We start from the raw sequence: 22,568 nt of genomic DNA on the forward strand, positions 1-22,568 counted from the left end.
GTGTAGCTATGACAATTTGTTCTCACTCGAAAGTCACTCGTGTTGGTCTGGGAAGGAGCGGAGGGAGGGGGACCCGCTGGGAGCTGTCCGCTTTTCTTGCCATTGTGCCCTGGCCGAGCTGTAGGAAGGTCACCAGGTACCTGATGCCAGAGAGCTGAGAACCCTGCCCCAAGCATCGCTAGGCGCACGCGAGCTCCGTGCCTTCGGGAAACGGCGTGGGGCAGCCCCCGGCCCGGGGACCCTGCCCTGCGGATCCGCGTTCGCAGGACGTGCCAGCTGTGCTCTCCATGAAATCTGGGCTCACAGAGATAAATCGAGGGTAGATCAGCAACAAGAATAACCACAAAGTAAACCTCGTAAAGTATCCTGTTTGTGGTTTGGTTGAGAAGTTGTAGCTGAGACCGGAGGGGGTGGGGGCTGTCCCACAGGACGAGGCAGAATTAGACACACTCGTTAAACAGACATCAAAGCGACTGTAAGGATGTGTGCTCTGCCTGCCTGTTTGATGTTTGCTCCTGTCTCATCCCTTCTGCCGCATCGCTCGCTACCAGGAGATTTGCATTTCTTTTCAGCAACTTTATAGGCATTTCCAAGTCTCTTTCCACAAGCTGAAAGAGAAAAACTGCTTAATCAAAGTATTCTTACAAGCTTTGAATTATGAGGACGAGGCTACTTTTGTTATTAATGAATTTATTGCTTGTGTCTTTCTTTCAAGGAAAAGGAGATTGGAAGAAGAGAAATAAGTATTTCTGGCAGAACTTCCGAAAGAGCCAGAAAGCCATAATGAGACAGACTTCAAAAGGTACGGAAACCCAGCCTCCCACAGTAGGGCCTTTTCGCGCTGGAGTGTTAAGAAGCCTGGGTCTCTAATCTAAACGGTTGCTGCAAGTTAGACTAACTCATCGCATGTGCCCCCCCCCCCCCCCCGAAATGTTCAGCTCTCTGACATTCCTGTCATTACTTTGTCCCAGTGGGGATTTTTTTTTTTTTTTAAATCAAAGGAAACAGAACAGCAAGAGTTGGCAGGCTATCCCCACAGCCCCTTCCCCGCCCCCGTAGATCTGACAGCAAAGAGCAAGTTTTGGTTTTCTCCACACACCAACCTCAGGAAGGCCTATCCTCAAAGGGCCTAGCATTTGTTAGTTTGGGACCTTCCTCCCGCCCCATCACTTGGGGCCTTAGCCACCTCCTGAACTTTTGATGCTGGTCGGCGGAGGGACAGTTACTAGGTGGTTGCCCTGGAAACCCTATCTAATGGTCTGACATCATGGGAATTTGCCCGGGCTGCTTTGTGAAGGGAGCTCTGCCCTCCTGGCTGTGTCTTTGTTGTTGTTTATGTAGGAGGTAAATATGCCATCCCTTTGAGGCCCGCTTACATAATTTATGCTTCCCCCCTGGCATCCAGAGGGCGACTGGAAAGGAGCCACTTCCAGCCTCCAGCCCTGCTGACTAAGGTTAGCATTGGACGCACATTTTTAGTTGCTCACCGGCGACATTGCTTGATTCCTTTGATAGCGTCTCAGTGTCCCGCCCTGTTCCAAAGGCTTTTCCACTTCTTCCTACACACGGAAAGGAGAAAAGCGGACGCAGGCACCGTGCACGCCAGCAGCCACCTGGCTTCTCTGGCAACTTCAGGCGTTATTTTTTAGATCCGTCCTGCGTAAAGAGAGTTATTCTTAAACATTCTCAGCTTTTCCTCTGGTGCACGCCCAGAGTCACTTGCGATTCAAAGTAGACCTTGGATCCTAACAGCGTCTCATTTAGAAAGGAAGAGAAAAGAGCAAGAGAGACAGGGATGGAGGGAGGGAGCGGGCAGTTAACCAGCTCTAGTGGATTTATTTTAAAACCCAGCCAACTCGCCGCCACCCCCTCCACCCCCTGGAGGTGACACAGATGGGAAAATGAATCACCCCAGCAGGCTCCCCCCTCGCCCGGCACACTGTTACTCTTCCCGGGCAAGGAGGCGAGCGGCGGAGGGAACCTGAGTGGTGGTTCTGGACTGATGGATTACGGGATGGAAATGAGGTTAGGGAAGCACAGGGGAACTGAAATTGCGAGGTAGGTCCGGGCTGAGGGGCTCCTGCAAGTGCGCAGCCCGCCTCTCTTCCTCCGTCCCTGGACACCAAGGGCGAATTAAGCCGTAGCCGAGCATCCTAATGACCCCGAAGCTGGTGAGGTATGTGGGGGGAAGACAGGGCAGAGGGAGAAAGATGAGGGGCTAGACGAGGGCTCGTTCCCAGTGTGCCCATGACAGCCGCTTTCCCGGGCGCTGAGCAGAGGCGCGCAGGCCAGCGTGGCTCACAGATGGTGGCGGCGCCGGCAGGCTCTTCACTTCCCGGGAAAACTCTTTCAAGGAAACCTAACGGGATTCTGCTTCCCTCCGCGGTCCTGGCTGCCTTTGGTTTCGAGCTGGAAGTTGAGTTCCTCTCGCAGTTTGGAAACGTTTATGCCGGTGACACTTTCGGATAGATCCGTAGGCAGCACCTTCCTCCCAGGGACCCAGTGCTTCAGCTCATGTGCATGGTTTTAGGTATTTGCACCCATCCCCCGAGGAACGACAGTCAGATAGCCCAGCAGGAATCCGGGGCTTCCCAGGCCGCACGGCAGCTGGCTCTGTGGCCTCTCTCTGTCACAGCAGAGGCATCCCTCCCACTCTTTCCCAAAGTATTTTCCTCTCATTCATAGTCACGATGGAAGGGCATAGGGAACCCTCAGGCGAAGGAGCCTCGGATGCCCGTCTGCTCTTTCTGGGTTTTCTAATTAGGTCTCTGCCCACCTCCTACTTGTGGTCCGTGGGATTTCTTCCCAAACTCCTCCACCAGATCCTCCGTCACAGACGCCCCGATCCTTTTGGAGGCGTCATTTCGTGGCACCGCCCACGCGTTCTTGGTGCCAGTTTCCCGATGACAAGGGCTCCCTGGCTTCCTGCAGCGTGGCCCGTGCCGTCCCCTGCCCACCGCGCCCGCATTCAGCCTCGGGCCCGGTGGGGGGCTTTCACGGTGGGCGTTGTGGCGTGGGTCTTTTCGTGTGTTCGTTCCTGGTGACGTCTGTCTTTAATCCTTAGGAGAAGACGTGGGCTACGTTGCGAGCGAGATAACGATGAGCGACGAGGAGAGGATCCAGCTGATGATGATGGTGAAAGAGAAGATGATCACCATCGAGGAAGCGCTGGCGAGGGTGAGCGCGCTGCTCGGTTCACTGCCTGAGGGCCTCCTCCCACTCCCAGAGGGTCGGGCCCCTGTAAACCGATGTTTGGTCTGCACCCCTCCCCCTTGCTCTCTCTAAAATCAATTTTAAAAAATACCTAGACCTCCAGCACATCAGGGGGGTGTTTCTCCTGCTGCATGAAGACCATGCGTAGACTTTGATCCTGATAGAATCACCCAGCATCAGGAGAGACGTTTGTCCGTGTGCCGTTTGGAGCTGGGTGTATCCCCCAGTACACTTTTGTATTGGGGAAAATTTCGGCTATGTTCCAATGAGACAGGTTGGTCCACGATGCTTTGTTTATATGAATTCCATCTCAGTGATGGATATGTTCGCACTGTGGCCATGATTCATATCCCTGAAAACCCAGTTAGCAAAAGAAACCAAGATCAAAGTGGAAGGGCTGCAAGGAGCCAGCATCAGAAACACCGCTGTAAGCTGCACTAGCGTTTGAACAGAATGAAGTTTATGAAACAACTCACAGTGGGTATATTTTTTTGAGTGTGTAATTTAAAAAGAGCAGCTTCACTTATGTTTTTTTATATTTTATTAACTGAATAACTGGATAGTTTCATCAAATCTAGTGGAATTTCAAATGTTTTCTAATAGTTTTTGATAGGTACTCAATATATGTGCTTTAAGGAAATCAAGCTCATTAGTAAAAAAAAAAAAAAAAAATTGTTTAGGGGGATCTAGATAATTGGTGTATTCTAAATAACACAACTTCCAGGTGCTCATTTTAAGAGCATGCATAGCTCTTGGCAGGTAAGTGTAGGGTCAAATCTTGGATTAGTTCTGGAGAGTTTAGAAAGCCCATGAAACAGTTGGAAACCACAGGTTATTCATTTATCTGGGTAGTTTTTATGGTGTGTGAGTGAGGATGGGAGAGTATGAAATAAACTCACTTGAAAGCTTTGGATGAAAGGGAACACTGTTGTTTTGGTGTGAAGATGTCAGCAGTGATGGAGCTGTATCGTAGAGACATATGTCCATTGACATTTTAACTGGGGGAACTGTCTATAGGAAATAGTTAAGTCCTTGATGTTTGTCACTGACCCAATGACGTTTGGCATTGGGAACTTGTCTTAATGCCGGCGTTTACATCAGGTTCCTAGAACCCGAGCTGAGACGATTCTTATACACATGATTTATCGAAGGAAAGCTTTCAGGAGAAACTTCTAAGTGAGAGAGGGAAGCCGGAGAGGTAGAGAAGCTGGACAGAGATGGGATTTCAGGAGAAGCCTGGCCTCAGCCTGATTTCCTTGGAGTAGGGAACCCTGGAAGGTGAATTACATTATAGAACTTGTCCTGCCAGAGAAAAAGAGGCTGCAGACTGATGGGGAGCAGGGAGCAGTCTTCTGGGCATCTCTGGGGAGACGGCTCCTTGTCAGCCACGCATGGATAGCTCTCCAGAGCACGGGATAGGTGAACAGTTTCATAAAGGGAATGCGGGCATCTGGTATAACACTGTAAACTGGGAACCTGAAGACGGTTTTGAACTGTTTCCTTGTAGCAGCTACTGAACATCAGTCACGTGATGTGGACAATTAGGAGGCTCATGGAGAGCCACAAAGTGATTGAGGTTCTCTTTTAATAGGTCCCATGGGGTAAAATCGGAAAGGATTTATCTCAGAGCAGCAGAAAAGAGTTTAATCACTTTTCTCAAGTATATGAGGGATTATTAAACAGTACATCTTCAGGAGGTACTGAAGAGTGTTTTATTTTGTTTTAATCTCAACTGAGGGCAGAATAAAAGGAAATGAGTTAAAATTGCAGCTGGAGGGGATTTAGAGGCGATATAACACAAATGTTCTTTACAATAAGCACTCTTAGAAATGGGAACATTTTAGAATATCTCTCCCTAAAGGTCTTTAAGATAGAATAAGCATTACTCTACTAAAGATGGCCATTCTCTCCAAGAATTATGTCATAGACTTCAAGTATAAGAAAACTATGAGACTAGGAAAAATAGGATGTGAGGGAATATTTCCTCCTCAGACGGAGACACTGTCATGCACACATTAAAATGTCATTATTCTAAAAACTTGGGAATTCAACTAAAACTCTATAAATGTGCTTTAAAGTACTTATATTCTCAAATGAAATTATTAGTTGGCGCCCGGCTGGTGTAGCTCAGCGGTTGAGCATCAACCTAGGATCCAGGAGATCAAGGTTTGATTCCCGGTCAGGGCACATGCCCGGGTTGTGGGCTCGGTCCCCAGCCGGAGGCGTGCAGGAGGCAGCCGATCAATGACTCTCTCATCATTGATGTTTCTCTCTCCCTCTCCCTTCTCTCTCGAATCAGTAAAGACATTTTTTTAAAAAAAGAAATTATCTGTTGCCTTTCCTTTATAAAATTATATTTAAATCAAAACTTCTTCTGGAGCAGAATGGAATGTCAGAATATAATTATATAAATAAAACCAGGTGGTAAAATGTACTTTATAAATTTTAGAGATTGAGTTTTGTAATAGGACCTCTAATAAAACACATAGCCTGTTACACTTAGGTTAATTATAAAAATAAGTGGCAAATTTGGATACAGCACAGATTTAAATCTGTGTCAGAAGAAATACAGGTGCTCTTGGGCCCCAAAGTAAATGATGGAATGGACAGATAGCAGAAGAAAAACATGAATCCTGTTTATGATTGATTAATTAGGAATTTGACTTGTTTTTGAAGGGGAAGCTTATTTAGTGGCTCCTAGGAGTCAGAGCTAAGGTTGAGTATAAAAGCAGAGCATAGACCTGGAGGAAACAAGTGATGACCCCATTGCTCAGCGGGCTGCTGTTCCAATAACACAGTGAGAATGTAGCAACACAGACACCAGTATGTCTGGAAGGAAAGAGCATTCTAGTATATAATGTAAACGTACTACAAAGATTAGAACAATACTAATGCCCTAAAGTACTAGAAAGATTAAAATGAGATTAGTACCCCTAATAGCAGAAGTGCAAATACCCAGAGTGGATGCAAGCAAGCTTCGAGCTCTCATTTCTCTGAAACCACAGAGTGATAATAATGCTATAATAATAGCATTAGGTGCAGTGTGCTAAGAGCTTTGCTGTAATATCTTAATTCAGGTACAATCTTGTGAGATGGACTTAGTGTCATCCCCATTTTTCTGATGGAGGAGCTGAGGCTCGGAGGGGTTAATAATTTGTCCAAGGGCCCTCCGCCAGTGTTTGGTTCCGTAGCTAAGCTCTTGCCCATTAATAAACACTGTCTGCCTCCTTCTGGTCCATCTCCTGTCACATGTGCACAGAAAAGAATTTCATAGTAGAGTAATGCTTTGGAAAGGTGCTGGAAGGACATTGTCAGTTCAGTGGCATTGCCGTATCCACAGTCCCAGTGATTGAGGGCAGTGTGACACCATCTCCTGCGCTGTCAGGCCCAATGTTTCTGGTTGATGGTGGCTTTATTCATGGAACATGAGTTGGTCAGTGTCTTAAAATCATATATAAAAACTGCTTCATAGTAGAATTTTAATACAGTGACTTCATTCTATTATATACAGAGTTAAACTTCTACGCATTTTATGAAAACACATGTGGAACTTACATTTGCCATGTTGAAAGATCCTTCATCTAATTCTACCATGTTAAATTTGCTAATTTTCTATACTGTTTCACTTGTCTTTCTGTGTTTTTCAAAAAAGTAGAAACCTAGTTTCTGAACGCTGGCTTTAAATGTCTCTGCACATGTTCTGGATCCCTTTCTTGTCCTCTCATCCACAAGGGTCTCCAATAAATCCCAGTGTATTTAGTGGGTAATAACATTGAAATGGCAACTGGAAACCATTTAGAACAAGAAAAGCGAGTGATTTTTAAAAATCAATTTCAGGCTTCCATCTTGGTTTTGCTCAAATGTTCATAGTCTACCACCGCACTGTGTCTTCTACAAAGAGAGGTAATTCAGAGGCCGGACTACAGACAAGTCTTGTTTGAGAACTTAAGTTGAACTGTGAAAGATGAGTGTTGATGTTGGAGGGGGGACATCAAGGTTCTTTTTGGGATACAGAAGACAGTTCAAAGAGTCGGTGTGTCTGTTGGTTTAATTTAGATGAAAACCCACAGGTCTTCTGGTTTTGAGAAGCTTGTCTTTGGCTGGCACTTTGTCACCAACAGTGGCACCAAGAAGGTGCCAGTGTCCTCTCTGCTGCTTGGTAGACAGCACTGGCCATTATTTCCATCTCAATCTTCTATTTCCTCTCGTGGCAGCTCAAGGAGTATGAGGCCCAGCACCGGCAGTCAGCTGCCTTGGACTCTGCCGACTGGCCAGAAGGTTCTTACCCCACATTTGATGGCTCATCAAACTGCAATGTAAGTTTGCTTTCTCTTGGAGCATTTTTTTTTCTTTTAAATATGTTTTTATTGATTTCAGGGAGAAGGAGAGAGAGAGAGAGAAACATCAGTGATGAGAGAGTCATTGATCGGCTGCCTCCTGCGCGCCCCTTACTGGCGATCTAGCCTAAAACATAGGCTTGTGCCTTGACTGGGAATTGAACTGTCACCTCCTGGTTCATGGGTTGATGCTCAACCACTGATGCTGTTATAAGTGAAATTTTTTTCTTACTTCCTTTGTGAATTGTTCAGTGCTACTGTATAAAAATGGAACTGATTTTTGCATGTTGACTTTGTATCCTGCAACTTTGCTAAATTTGTTTATTTAACAATTTTTGTGTATGTCGGGGGGGTTGTTGAATCTTTAGGGCTTTCTACAAATAAGATTATGTCATCTGTGAACAGAGATTTTTACTTTTTATTTTCTATTTTGGATGTCTCTTTTTCATGCTATTTTAATGTGACCAAAATATTGCTTCCTAAACTAGGAAGTAAAATTCCAGAGTTTCAAGCCTACGTTTCATGTGTCGTCATCAAACCATGAAGTCTTCTGTTATGGAGTAGTTTAGTTTGTTAGGTCATCTGCTCCTTAAAATCTGGAAGCAACTGTACCTTCTTGTCTTCAGCCTCTTGTCTTCTATCTGGGCTCTATACAGCCAGTCATATTTCTAAAACATACCTCTTTTCTTGCAATCCTGTGTTTTGAAAAAAGCCTGACTGTTTTCCGGTTCTGTCAGACACATTCCAAAATTTTTGGCACACTCAAGACGGGATGTGATCTTGCTTTAATCAATTCCTCCGCTCTCATCTGTCACCTCCTCCCCCAATAGTCTCCACTCCAGCCACATTGGACCCTGCATGTATTTCCACACTCTCTGATTTCATTCATGCAATTCCCTCTGCCTAAAATGCATTCCTTCCATTTGTTCTGGGTGAAAAATCTATGCATCCTGCAAGGTGAAGCCCCCTCCCACCTCCTCTGAAACTTCCTTAAACTTCCTCACCTATAGCTGATTGCCTCCTGTTCTGTGCTTTTTGCAAAACTAGCTTTACACATGAAGCTGAAAGTTACCCTAGCTTCCCGGGACTTACTATGCATTTCCACCTCCTAGGACACTGAGCTCCCCGAGCGAGCACGGCGTGCTGTGTTACTGAGTCTCCATTGAGTGCCTAGCTCAGTGTGCAGCGCATGCAGCATGTGTGAAAATGTTCAGTGAACAGAGTTATAGTTGAATGTTCATCCTTCCTGGCTGCTTTAGAACCTGTTTTACGTTTTGCAACTACAGGCTCGGCCTTTGCCTTTGTTTGCATCTAAGCAACAGATGAGGGCTTATCGGAAATAAATAGAACTCTCCTGCTACCTTCTGTTCCATGATTTCTGGAATCAAGCACCAGATTTCCATGGCAGCTAAGAAAACTCCCTAAAAGATGATTAATTTGGAAGCCTTGCCTGGGTGGCTCTTGGGTGAAAGAGACCGAGACGTTGCCATTTATGATAATAAATGTGTTAGACGCTAGCCTGCAGCGTGTCCTGGGACTACGAGGTCATCAAAAGAACCACTCCCGTGGTTTTCAGTGTGCCTTTTGGGGTCCCTTATCCCCAACTCACAAAGACTAACAGTATAAATATAAATCATGAACCTAAGGAATTGTGAAGAAAAAGTACAGTAACTCAGGACCGATGTGAGTCAGACTGAGCTCGGGAAGAACACAAAGACTGGACTGGCCGCAGTGGGTCCTTTAGCATGAGACTCACTGCGCACTGTCCTGGTTAACAGCATCTGAGTCAAGGGAGGGGTGATAAGACTGTCCATTCAGAGAACCAGGACTCTTGGAAAACCCCACACTGAGATGGCCAGGAGAGAGGCTGGTCTCCTTTAGGAAGAAGTTACTATAAATTGAGTATTTTGAACGAGCTGCTACAAGAGCATTATTAAGTATTGGTTTATTGATTCCTTTCAGGGGGTGAATCAGAACCATCACCTGATACAAACTGTCAGAATGAAATGGGTTCTTGTTAAAGGGTGCACGTTTCATTCCTTGTGCAGTTCTTGGCTCCTTTAGGGGACAGCTACAAAGTGCTTGCTGGGTACCAGGCATAGTGCTAGACATTCGGGGCCCAAAGGTGAAATGAAGGCAAAAGGGACAGGCCTGCCCTGACGTGGCGTACACACACCTCAGGGCAGAGGTTGAAATGCCCCCACATGGACTCAAGATGCCATGTGCACACTTCCACTATTAGCTTTTTAGGGAACTGTTTCTTCATTGATGGCTCAGAAATAAAGCCAGCAGGTCCTAGTGGGACAGAGGGCCGGGAATACCATGTGCTCCCTCCAGCTCAGCACCATCTTCCAGACGCTCTAAAGGGTGATTTCCCTTTATGCTGAGGGATGTAGGGAAAAACTCCCCAAAAGATGATTAATTTGGAAGACTTTTGATTCCTTGTTAAATAGACAGGCTACTGTAGAGACAGGCTACTCAGCAATGGGGAGAGTTTTCTGAAGCCATATGATTTACCTCGTGTATTTTGCTGGCTGACTTTCTGCAGACACCTCTGGCCACTTCCAGTCACGCTGTTCTTTACTACAGCCATCTACCATTGGCACTGAAGTTTGCTTGAACTTGATTATAATCCTGGTGCACATGACACTCACCCCACTTACCCTGATCTTAGTCTGTCCTGTGTTTTTGTGGAAACTCAGCAAGAAACTCCATCCAAAGTATTCCTTCTCAATTATTCGAGATTTGCCTGATAGCAGAGTAATTAATTTCGGATAATTCCCCCTGTGTCCTACTGCGGCCGTCATGGGTTAGGCGCTGTGATTATCTTTTGTGGGAGAGTCAGAGTTTTTTCAGTTTTCTATCAATTCTTTTCTGCACTGAGATGTAAATAGCCCACTGGCCGTAGTTGGGAATGCCCAGGCCATGAAGTTTCGGGGATCATAAGGCCTTTGTCACCAGACCTCAATGCCTATATTGATGTCCGTCCCGCTTTAGGATTTTATTTGCATGGATTTCATAGGCTCCCCCACCCCCATAACTGGCATGAGATAATTGCGTGTTGCTTCACAATAAATCCATGTTCACATTCCTGGTTTCCAAGAGGGTAAAGTACTAAAGATAGTTACCAAGGGAAATGAAAAATAGCTTTCTCTTTGCCAGAAGAGAATCGGTTCTCTGCTGCTTTTCATTAATAATAAACTTCTGTTGTGAGTGTTCGAGTTGTTAAAAAAAGAATCTCTGGTCGAGCACTTCACTTGATTCCTTGTTAAATATCTGAAAGGTTATTTTAATATTTTTTTCATTTTATTTTGGTAGATTTTGTTTTCATTTGCACCCCGCAGGGAGAAGGTTATAAGAGTTCTCATTTTAAGCTTTCAGCGTTGTGCCTTGCTTGAGGTTCAGTTTACCTTCTGGTTAAGAAAATGCTTGAAGAAATTGTGCTCTCCATCTTTGGGGTTTATACTTTTGTTTTTCTCAAGGCATAAGTTTTAGTAAATCATAGTTTTTGTGTTTCTACAGAATTGGTACTTAAGAGTTGGTGATCTGTACCTGGTGCTTAAATACTAATGAAAATACGTGCAGTGGGAAACTAGCTTTCCAAAAAATGTCAAATTGTAAATTATTTTATCATGATGCTATTTAAATTATCTTTTAAAACATAAAACTTCTAAAGAAAAAGACTGAAGCATCAGTAAGGCCAGTAAAGCACTAAAACTGTGAGAGGCCAACAGCAAACATCTATTTTGGTCCCGTTCAGTTGTTTCACTTTATCTGAAATATGCTCCAGAAAAAATTGGAATTGTGTGTGTGTAGCTGGACCTCTTCGGTAAGAGGAAGCAACCGTGGTGAAATATTTTGTGACTGAGTTATTTTGTAAAGCGAGCCCTTTCATAACTGATCACTTTTGCATTTGGGGAAATTCAGCGTTGGAAAAGACCTATGGGAAGGATGCTATAATAGTATCATAACTGCAGTGTTATAATAATACCTTAGTCCATGTGTGCATCTCTTTATAGCCTTTCATTCCAGCTCTAAATACATCTTTGCCACTAACCTGGTTTGAGATACAGGGGAGCCATGGGATTGAATGAACTATGTTTAAAGTTTTGGGTAACAGAGAGAACACCAGGCAGCCACTTCTCCCACTTTTTACAAAGTACTATTTTAAGGGTTTCCTTGATTGAGGATTTTCAAAGTCTCAACTAAAATATCCCCATATATGAGGTGTTTTGGGTGGCATAATGCAGGATTGTTAAACCTTTGGGGGCTTTCTAAAATTATAAACCATAAACTTGTGTCTTGCTGGCTGACAGATTTTACTTAGGCTTAGGGAGTCGTTTCACCTGCCTCGATAGCAGCCGTTGTCTATAAGCGAGAGGTTTCAGCTCAGTGTTTTGGTAGGAAAGCTTGCCATAGCCTAATCTAACCTAACCTAACCATAGCCTAATCTAACCTAGAACTTCCTAAGAGATAACTAGCTGAAAGCCAGGAGAGCCTGCCACAAAATTACTTTTTTGGTGGTTTTTATAGTGAATGTCTCAGTTTCTGTTACGGCCAAAGAAAAAGCTAGCGGTTCAGTCACTTACTAGAGACTGTGGAGAACAGAACTGGTGCTCACAGGGTGCCCCTTGGGGAGCAGAGTGGTGTGTCCTTCTGCTTCTCTGCGGGTTGTCCCTGTGTCCACAGTGCGCTTGTTAGATGTTCTGGGCTGAACTGGATTTTGAAAAGATTGGCTATTCTTAATGTGTTTATTTTGATTATGTGTCTTTTACTAGGGTGAACTTCTAGACAATGTCCATAAAATAAAACTTATCAGAAGTTTTATTTTTATATTTCAAAGGTATCAAAAGAAAATACAAACCAAAAAACATTAGCTTTCTCCATTCAGGGACATCTGATCCCTAATGAAGACTTTTTAAAAATGACAACACATGATGAATATACAAAATTTTCTTCCACCGTAGATATTCTCAGCAAATGAAAAAATATGTGGTATTCATATTCTTGCTGACTTTGAGTGAATATTTACTGGTTGTATAACTTATGGGAAGATTCACGTATGCACCACAGTGTTAGAGTTGGCATTACAGGTTCAGCAAAGGTATCTCCACGAAAACGGTTGACCTTCTTTCTACTTTTAGGCTCTTACATTAATCGTGTTTTGTAAGAAAATTGAAGAGGGTAAATTTACATAAAAATTGCTTACATTTCTGAATAAACTTTTTAATGGTTTTTAAAAAATATCTCTTTTGCTAGAGAATATATTTTCCATAGCTCTTATGTTATGGGTTTCAGCTTCAAGGGATTCCAATAGGGGAGGTCAGTTTTGTTTGGGGCTAGAAAATGGTTCTGCTTGTTGAAGCTGTGATGGTTACATTAGCTAGGATTAAACTCAGGGTGGTTAGAGGTATGCTCTGGCTCTTCTTTTATTTTAATTTTTTTTTAAATGTATCTTTATTGATTTCAGAGAGGGAAGGGAGAGGGAGAGAGAGAGATAGAAACATCAATGATGAGAGAGTCATTGATCGAGCCTGCAACCCGGGCATGTGCCCTGACCGGGAATCGAACCCTGATTGCCTGGATCCTAGGTCGATGCTCAACCTCTGAGCCACGCCCGGCTGGGCTCTTTCTTTTTTAAAAAAATAACTTTTAAAATATGTTTTTATTGATTTTAGAGGGGGAAGGGAGAGGGAGAGAGAGAAACATCATGGGTCGCCTTCTGTACGCCCCCTCCTGGGGATTGAGCCTGCAACCCAGGCATGTGCCCTAACCAGGAATTGAACTGCTGACCTCTTGGTGCACAGCATGACACTCATCCAACTGAGCCATACAGACCAGAGCTGCCTCTTTATTTCTTGAACAGAGAAAAAGCTTTACTCATTTGACTTGTAACATGACCAGGAGAAAGAGAGAAATATGACCTAGCAATAATTTGTCAGAGGGCACTTCTATCCTGTGTCTGTGGGACAGAGGTCAGCAGTTCTTTATACTACGCTTTGCTACATTGGGCTCTAATAATGACTTTTCTCAATCTTTCTAAATGCAGCTATGTTAAAAGTAACTTTTATTGATTCTGGTTTTTAATGCATACTTGAAGCCTTCAGGGGATTACTCAGACTTCAACGGATACTTTCTATAATTAAAAAAAAAAAAAATCGGCTGGGTAGGAATGTACAGGAGGAAATACTACTCTTAATTTTAATAAAAGTGATTTTGATACTAAAATGATAGTGAAATAAGGGGGTATTAAAGTTCTCTTTAGAAGAGTAAAAGTAATGAGTCTTTTGACCTGCAGCTTATGGTGAGAGTGCGAGGCAGAATCATTCCACCAGAACAATATACACAGCCAAGCCTTCTGAGAAAAATGAATTTGTTCTAACTGGCTATAAGCTGGCTGAGAAGCACTGCTTAGCTGACTTGTCATGTATTCCATACCACCCTCCCATTCCCAGCCTTCGCCCTGGGACAAGGGCCAAAGTTTGGGGCCTGTGTTTGTGGTGAGTCTTTAGGATCATCATATTTAAGCAGAGTTCGACGAGAAGGCGGCTCTGGCCTCGGGAGAGCCAGGCGTTTGTCCAGTAAGGGCAGGCGAGGGGCTGGTTAAGCTCACGGACTTGAGTCAGAGGTCGGGTTCAGATCCCTGCTCTGCCGTCTGTTAACTCTGCATCTGTGGGCAAAATGTGTCATCTCTTTGTGCCTCTGTTTCCCCATCTGGAAAACAGCAACAAGTGTATTTATGCCATATGGCTGTTGCAAGGATGCGATAAAATGGCACAAAGGACCCAATGAGTACTGGCTTCTGTTAGGCCACGTGAAGATATTCTACCTTTCCCGTAACTGTTATTCCGTAAAAGTGCTGCTTTGTACATGGCATTAGCATGGTAGCAAAGCTCATACTTAACAGCAGATAGGCTAGAGTTGTCAGAAGCTTAATGCGAATGGTGCATGTTACTTGGTTATGCTTTCACCGATCACATAATCAGTTTATTTCGTTTCAGAAGGTGGTGTTGTGTAAGCAGGTTTAGGGATGGGGCTGGTACGACTTCAGGAAGCACATTTGTCCTCAGGAGTGCTGTTTGGAAAGAATCTGCTGTTAATTGTACTGAAATAATCTAGGGTCATCTAGTGCTAATAATGCGGTCGGTCTCATTGAGGGTGGGTCTGGGCTTCCATACCTGGTATGTTGCAGGGCACTCTCAGGGCAGCCCTGGAAATAACTGGAAATTTGGCTCTTTGCACCTGGCAAACCAGGTACATCTGTGTCTCCCCTGGTTTGTACAGTTAAAGGGAGTTGAGAGTGCTGCCTGCAGTCCCTCCTCCACATACCAAAGGCCACACGAACAAAAATAAGTAATGACAAAATACTCAGGCACTACGTAATCTGAGGGCAGCTTTTCTTTTTTTAATCCTCACATGAGGATATTCTTCCCATTGCCTTTCAGAGATAGTGGAGGGGGAGAGGGACAGAGGGAGGGAAACGTCCATGAGAGAGACACATCAACTGGTTGCCTCTCACCCTTGCCCCGGCTAGGGGCAGGGAGTGAACCCAAAACCCAGGTACATGCCCTTGATGGGGAATCGAACCTGAGACTCTTCAGTGTGTGGCACACTCTAACCACTGAGCCACACTGGCCAGGGCTGAGGGAACCTATTTTTGAAAAATTTTTAATTTTAGGTAGCTTTTGATATACTCTGGTCTGTTGTTTCTCATAGTAGGTTGGGCCATGTGAAACTGGAGATACTAGCTTTTGAACTATAAAAACGGCAATTTCATTTGTTCAACCTAGTACCCGAATAGCAAACGGGATATACCGCATTTCCCCTGCTAGCTGATTGTATCTAAGTGCACATGTTTGTAACAGAATCTGGATTAAGGTTTGGCATGTAGATTTGCAATGCCAATTTCTTACTTTGCTCTTGGGAGTCTACCTCAGGGAGGTTGGCAGTAGGAGAGGATTCTGATCACTTGTTTAATGCTGTTGATTCATCACATGTTAATTCGTCCTTAAATCATTTGCCCTAATGACAAATCTTAGATAATGGATGGGTTGGAGAGATACCCAAGCCCTATTGTGGTTCATGAGTAGGATCCTGACTAAGGGCCTCCCCGACCTAAGGTAACTTATTGAAATCAGAGCCTGCCCGTCCCTTTCGGGTCCATTTGAATTTTAAGTCACCACAGTTACCCGTTATATCAAAACTTAGCACTATAGTCAGTCATCAGACAGTGACATTCATTTGAAAAGCAGTATTTTAGCAACCACATTCAAATTATTCGCAAAATAATTTCTGTAGAAGCATCCCCTTGGTCTCTTCTCTATCCCTGTTCCTTTCCCTCTTTGTACCAGCCCGCACCCTCTGATGTCCTAATGTTGACTGTACTATTACTAGTATAATGCTAACAGCATTGCATGTTTAGCTCCTAACAGGACACTTCTTACCTTGCACTTCTGATCCAGAGTGTAGGTGAAAGAATGTCATCTTAAACATTCTTTTATTTGTACATTGATTCAGTACCTACGACATGCCGGTCCCTATACACAGGGAGCTTGTGTTTAAGAAGAGATACACACATGGATAGTGTGAGTGGGGTGTTAACTGGGATATTTCTATGTAGTGCAGTAAGTACACAGGGAAAGCCCATTACGCCCCTGGGAGGGGGGCAAGGAAGGGTGGAAGCCTTCCCGGAGAAGGTGGCTGAAACCTGTAAGAGCTCACCAGGAGACGTGGGAGGAACGTGTGTCAGACAGAGGGAGCAGCAGGCCAAAGCCTAGGTAAAGAGCTGGGTACATCTTCAAACTTGGGTCATAGGAGAAAGCGGATTTAAATAATCCAGCTTTCTTCTGTATCTGTATTTTGACTTCTAGATACTATTTTTTGCTCACTCTTATTTACAAATTTAAGTGAAATTGGCTGTAATTGGTTCTTTTGGTTCTCTATTTTCTCATGACTGCAATTTTTAAATATATAGTCATCTTGCCTTTGAGGTCTCATTTCATTGAATTTACGTTCTCATTAAATTATTTTATAGTGAAACAACTGTTAGGAATTTCTTTCCATTCCTCAAATTATATTTTTTGTGATAGAGGGGTGGGATCAAAAGATAAGGTCTTCGAGTTTTTCTGTTTTTCTTTCCTCCTTGCTCTAGTTCGCTTGAATAGTTGTCATGCCTTTCATGCCTGCGTGACTTGGATCAGATTTTCTATCTGTGCTGATATACTGAGGACTGCTTTTCTGACCTTTTTGCCATGTTATCTGACAATAGATTGTTTTTCTTTCTTCCAAGCTCCAGTGGAGGGCTTTATTTTGTGGTCCATTTATGTTTGTTACTGCTATAGCATGGAGTAATGGCCAGGGAAGGAGGAAAGCTCACTGGGACACCTGGGCTCTGCTTTCTCTCACCTGAGATTTTGTTAAACGAACTGTTTCATGATTCAAGCTGCTTAGTTTAGGGCTAGGGGGATGGGCAGGACATAGCCAGCCTGCCTTAATTCATTTCTGCAGTTCCTGGTGAATTTCTAGAGACTTTATTTCAATCAGGATCAGCCTTTCCTCCTTTTCACTCATTACTCTCTTGAAGTAATTCTCACTGTTCCTAGATCAGAAAAGATTTTTTTTTAAAAAAGGCCGCACAGTTTGCTTCCTTCCAGATTTGAGGGTATATGAAATAATTCTCAAGATCCCCACCCATCTGGCTATTAGAGAAGTGAGGCCCTTTTCCACTGTTCTTCAGGACTTTGTTTCTTACCTTGATCATGGAGTTTTAAAGTTTAATGTTTTCGCTTATGTTTCTTTCCTTGTTTGGTGGCTCTTGGTAGACTACTTTCACTAGTTTTCATTTATATACAGTATATGTATTTGGGGGGGCTGTTGCTCATTTTGTGCATTGTGAAGGATATTTTGTGGTTCAGTTTTCAGCAGTCATCACAGACCTGATAGTTTTGCAGTTAGGTAACCACAAACAACCTCTCTCATTCTGATTCCTTTTCTAAGGATTCAGCCTAGATTTCTATTATTTGAAAGTAAGTTAGCTTATTGAAGCAATCCAGTTGAAGTAAACTTGCTTATTATTGATTCTACAAACAAGGAGAATTACGTTAAGGCTGTAGACTCCAGGAAATGTCATCGGCCCACCTGCCTCCAGCTTTAGCAGGTGACCGCGTCGATCTGGTAACTACATTCTGATCTGAGGAAAAGAACTGGGATCTGCACCCTCCCTCCCTTGCCATGTGGCTCCTTCCGTTCAATTTCTACACCGCCGTGCGCCTAGGCAAGGTTGTTTGGCAGCTCTGTCCAAGAAGTCATCATGCCTGACCCATCAATCAGTCCAAGATGCTGTGAAAGTAATGTGACCTTACGAACACCACCCCGTCCCACAGGAGACTTACCACTTCTGGGATGAAACCTTCCATCAGCTCCAGCAACTGGAGTCTCAAACGCATGTGTAATTGCCCCAGTTGGCAGCCCCGTTCAGAATCATCCTTTTTCCATGGACTGCGTGAGAATCCAGTGCCCTCGGGAATGAGTGGGTTTGGTGTTTTGCTGGAGCCTCCAGTGTGCCTGACACCATAGACTTGCTTTAGGTAACACTTACCCCTCTCTTACCAGAGGGACCTCCAGAGCTGTTGACTGCCTTCCCACCTTCTTTCTTACCTTAACTCCCCTTTTATATGAACAGCAGCGTTCTCCAGCCTGTGGGCAGGGTGGCATAATCTCAAGCAGAAACATCTTCCAAAGTTTTACAGAGTGAAGAGAGAGTCAGTCTTCTTTCCTACACCTCCCTCCCCCTCCCCACACCCCTTTCCGGAAGAGAGACATTTGCTCTGCCCCAAGGCAACCTACAGGATGGGGGGGGGAGGGGGGGCGCTTACCTGCATTCTCAGCTTCTCTATGTTTGCCTGGCGGTAGGACTCCTTAGGTGTATACATTCTTTCTCTTCCTTGTGGGGGAAGTTACAACATTCTTTGGGGGCGATGAAAAGCAATTCCAGGTTCGTGAGTTGAAGAAATAGAGTAGAGGTTATTGTGGAAGGTAGATTTCATTTGCTGCTCCTTTGGTTTTATAGTTTTTAAACAGTTTCTTAAGTGAATTAAGTGCTGAAAAGCCTTTGCCCCTGGGGGGGGGGTAAGATCGCCCCAAATTCTCTCATACTTTTTACAAGTAAAAGTATCCTGGGATTTTCCCCTCTTCCCGCCCGCCCCCCCTTTCCTTCAGACCTGGCGACAACTCGTTAATTTTGAAACTGCAGAGAAATAATTTCACTGTTACTCTGCACCTCTGGGAAATGGGTGGAATCTCATCGTTTCCCCCATCTGCTGACAGAAATCTGATTTCAGAGGGCAATGATGTAGCCAGCTAATGAGCAAAATATTTCTTACTAAACAGATGAGTCCTTCCCTTAATCCTTTGTGAAATAAATTTTTTTTAAAAAAAACCACCCTGCAATGTGTTTCATATTTTATTACTCTGACAACTCATACACACTTTTTAAAGTAATTCTGGCTTTAAAGAGGGAGACAAATTATTTTATAAACAAAAAGAATAACAACCTGCTGGACGTGACACCTGAAGGCCCCTGCCACAGCCAGACACTGAAGACCTTAGACGCATCCTCGCTGAACTTGAACATACTTACCTACCCGGAGCCAGTCTGCTGCCCCCAAGGTAGGGAGTGACCTTGAATGCATCACGTCTTGGCCGAGTGGAAGGAGGTCAGGAATGTTGGAGAGATTATGAAATCCAGCTTGGAGGAGAAGGGCCTAAAGCTGTTGATTGCTGTCACATGCTGTTTATAAAGGCCGCACAGCCAGCTGAACTCTCCTTCGACTGTCCAGATAGATAGGCATGTGAGGTCAGGGGGAGAAAGGAGTGGGGCCACGAGGCCACCTAAACACTGGACATCTGGGCTCGTATAGAAACAAGGGAACCCATGGCCAGTGCCCTTGCCTTCACCGAAGCACCTCCATCTCCCAGCCGAAGGTGAGCTCTTCCTCGTGTCCATTCCTCTATCTTTGTTCCTCTTTTGCATTTAACACAGTTGACTTACATGAATCACATTTCTGAATTTCTCTTGGGCTCTCATTCTAGAGTAAGAACTTTGCAAGTTCCTGTAAAGCCAGCTTACTCATATTTCTATACCTCGTTCTCGATTCACTGCATTCATTCATTCATTTCTATTAGGAAACATCTACTCAGCACAAACATAGGTGCTATTTTACTTACCTAAGTGGAAAAGGAATATTGTAGTGTTCATTGTGGGCAACTGTATGGGAAATGGGCACTCTTTTTATATTACTCTGAGATTTAAAAACAATACAGTGCTTTGTCTGAACAAATTGTTAATGTGTATGAAAACACTTAACAATATGCCCATTCGCTTACCCATATAATCTAATCATCTATTCTACAAAAAGAAAGATGTCTTAGAAATTCTACAGTAAAGTGTTCATCAGAGCATTGTATATAATATTGAAAAATCGGAAACATGCAAATATCCGATGATGGGGATATTGTTTAAATAAATTAGGGTATATTTTATGACTGACTACTATTGAATTATTAATGTGTTTCGTTGAATATTTCTTGACATAGGAAAATGTTCAAAATTTTAAAATGCAGGTTATAATATTTATTTAGGACTTCAGGGTTTCTCTAAAGAAAACCTTTTGAACCATGCTCAAAGAGGGTCACAGTTATAAGTGAGCACTCTATTTCTGTTTACACTGTGTTTTTATGTGAAGGAGGCTTTGAAGACCCTGATGGTGACCTTGGGTGGGAGAGCAGCTAAACAACTCGAGGTCATTGTTTTTGTAAAAACAAAACAAAAAACAGAAACACAAGAGTGTATAGTGTGTCACAAGTGGGTGGACATAAACCAAAATATTAACTAATTTTTCTATTCAAGTAGGGGGATCAGTGATTTCTCGGTCTCTGTTTCATGTTTTTGCATTTCCCAAATTGTCTGTAATTAAATATATATCATGTATAATCAAACAAACAATAAATATTACTAAAATACAGGTACAGAAATGAATTGTCCTCATGAAGTTTAGTAAGAGGCTAAGTAACAGTGATTACAATGTATTTTGTGCTAAGTCCTGTGGTAAAGTCTGTTTAGGTTGTTGTACAACCACACAGCCTAAGGAAAATCAGGAAGGCTTTCTAGAGGAGGTGGCATGTGGGACTAAATCTTGAAGGATGAAAGAAGATAGGGAGGGGGTGGGGGAATGGGCAGAGATATTTCCAGAAAGGGAACATGCAAGTGCAAAGGTACACAGGCATGTGAGAGCCTAGGTGTTTGAGATGCTCAGAGGGTAAGAACCAGGCTTGAGGAGAGGCCCTTTTCACATAGTGGAGATACTGGAAATAAGGGTAGGGCTCTGGCCGTGCAAAGTCATGTTTCATGATAAGGCCTTCGGACTTTGTCCTGAGGAGCTCATGAGCAATCCTTAAAGTGGGAGTCAAATCCGTCCTCAGCAAATTTGCACACCTACTATGTGCTGGGTAAGTTCAAGGCCGCTATCCAATACACAAGACCAGCAATACCCTGTCCTCATGAAATTTGTCCCCACTGATTGCACCTTCTCTCCATGAAGCAGCTTTCCAGGGTGGCCTGGCCGAGCCTAGTCCTTCAAATATCACAGTTTATTCTGATGCACAGCAAGGGCCTGGAGCTACGGGGCTGGAGAGGTCAAACTCCTTCATTCCACATTGATGACGCACATATGTAGTGAGGGCCACTGTATGTGGGTCCTTCGCTGGCATTGGCAATACCAGGAGTGGGGACAGACATGGTCCCTGTCCCTGTGGACCTTCCTGCCTTCTGAAAGACAAGCCTGTGTTGTGTGCCCATGTGACAGTTAAAAAGGAGTGTACAGGAGGAGTTGGCCTCTGGGGGACGAGAGGTGTGTCCTTCCCTCCACCCTCCCCACAGTTACTGCTGAGCTTCCCACGGATCTCACACTGATAGAGGCTTTGCTACCTACCAGGCTCTGGAACTTACATTCAAGGTCATCTTTCATCTTCTCAGGAACATAGGAAGCTTATCTCTGCCTGTTTGAAAAATGAGAGAAGGTAGAAACATGTCCAAGGCACACGCTGTTCACAAGTGACTTAAGGGGCCCGATTCCAGCGTTCCTAATTCTGTCCAGAATCTTCTTTGCATCTAATCAAACTGTTCAGACCCCGCCTCAGGTGTTGGCCATATCACTAGCTTCACATGTTTCCCTTGCCTTTGCTGTTTACACAGCGCCTAAAACAGCAATTTGTAGGCAGTGAAACTGGTCTTGTTTGAGTTCCTGTTGGTAACAGTATGTAGTAAGCAGGTACTGAGCTCGAGTTGTCGATTATACATAGACAGTTTTTGAAACAACAAACAAAGATAAGTGTTATTCAACCACATTTACGTGGAGGAATATTATGACCCATAGCAGTGAAGTGATTGGTTGGAGGACCTAGAAGTTAATCCCAGGTTGTTCCTGCTCCAAAGATTTGGGGCTTCCATCTTCCCTTTACCCCCACTCTCATGGCACCTCTGCATTTTCTTCATTTTTTTCCAAGTAGCCAATTCAACTAAGGACTTCTACAGACAGTTCTAAGGAATTTTAAGCATAATGTTGCATGCAGTGTGGTTACCAGTTTGGGTGAAGAAAGCCCACGTGGAGGTGGGCGGTGCAGGAGCAAAACCACGAAGACTCGGGTTCTGCCTCTCCCATTTGCCGTCTGTACATCCAAATACTTAGCACGGCGCCCGGGAATTGGGAGCGTTTGGTATAGATGGGTGTTGGAAGTACACATCGAGGCAGCACCGGACATATTTCACGGCACATGTCGGCCCTCAGATGGCAGTGGGGGACAGTAGCGTATGTGAAATCAGAAGATGTCAGTGAACCGATTTGTGAAATGGGGAACTAGGGCAGAACAGGGAAGGTGTGGCGAACCCTTGCGGGGAGAAATCACAGGAAATCCCACAGGGGGTAGGAGGAGACATTTCTGGGGCAGAAAGTTGGGGGAAGT

General features: G+C 44.1%; 1 protein-coding gene across 2 annotated transcripts in view; it reads left to right on the forward strand.

Annotated features, from left to right (window-relative positions):
* The window catches only part of SASH1 (SAM and SH3 domain containing 1), a 155,813-nt gene that overhangs the window by 91,341 nt on the left and 41,904 nt on the right, over positions 1-22,568 (forward strand). For both annotated transcript variants that reach the window (XM_087817676.1, XM_087817677.1), the window contains 3 exons: positions 716-802; positions 3,065-3,177; positions 7,428-7,529. In XM_087817676.1, the coding sequence (XP_087673802.1) occupies positions 716-802; positions 3,065-3,177; positions 7,428-7,529 (302 nt within the window). The remainder of the gene's footprint in view (positions 1-715; positions 803-3,064; positions 3,178-7,427; positions 7,530-22,568) is intronic.

Source organism: Miniopterus natalensis, chromosome 5, assembly GCF_054644295.1.
Source record: "Miniopterus natalensis isolate mMinNat1 chromosome 5, mMinNat1.hap1, whole genome shotgun sequence".
NCBI lineage: Eukaryota > Metazoa > Chordata > Mammalia > Chiroptera > Miniopteridae > Miniopterus > Miniopterus natalensis.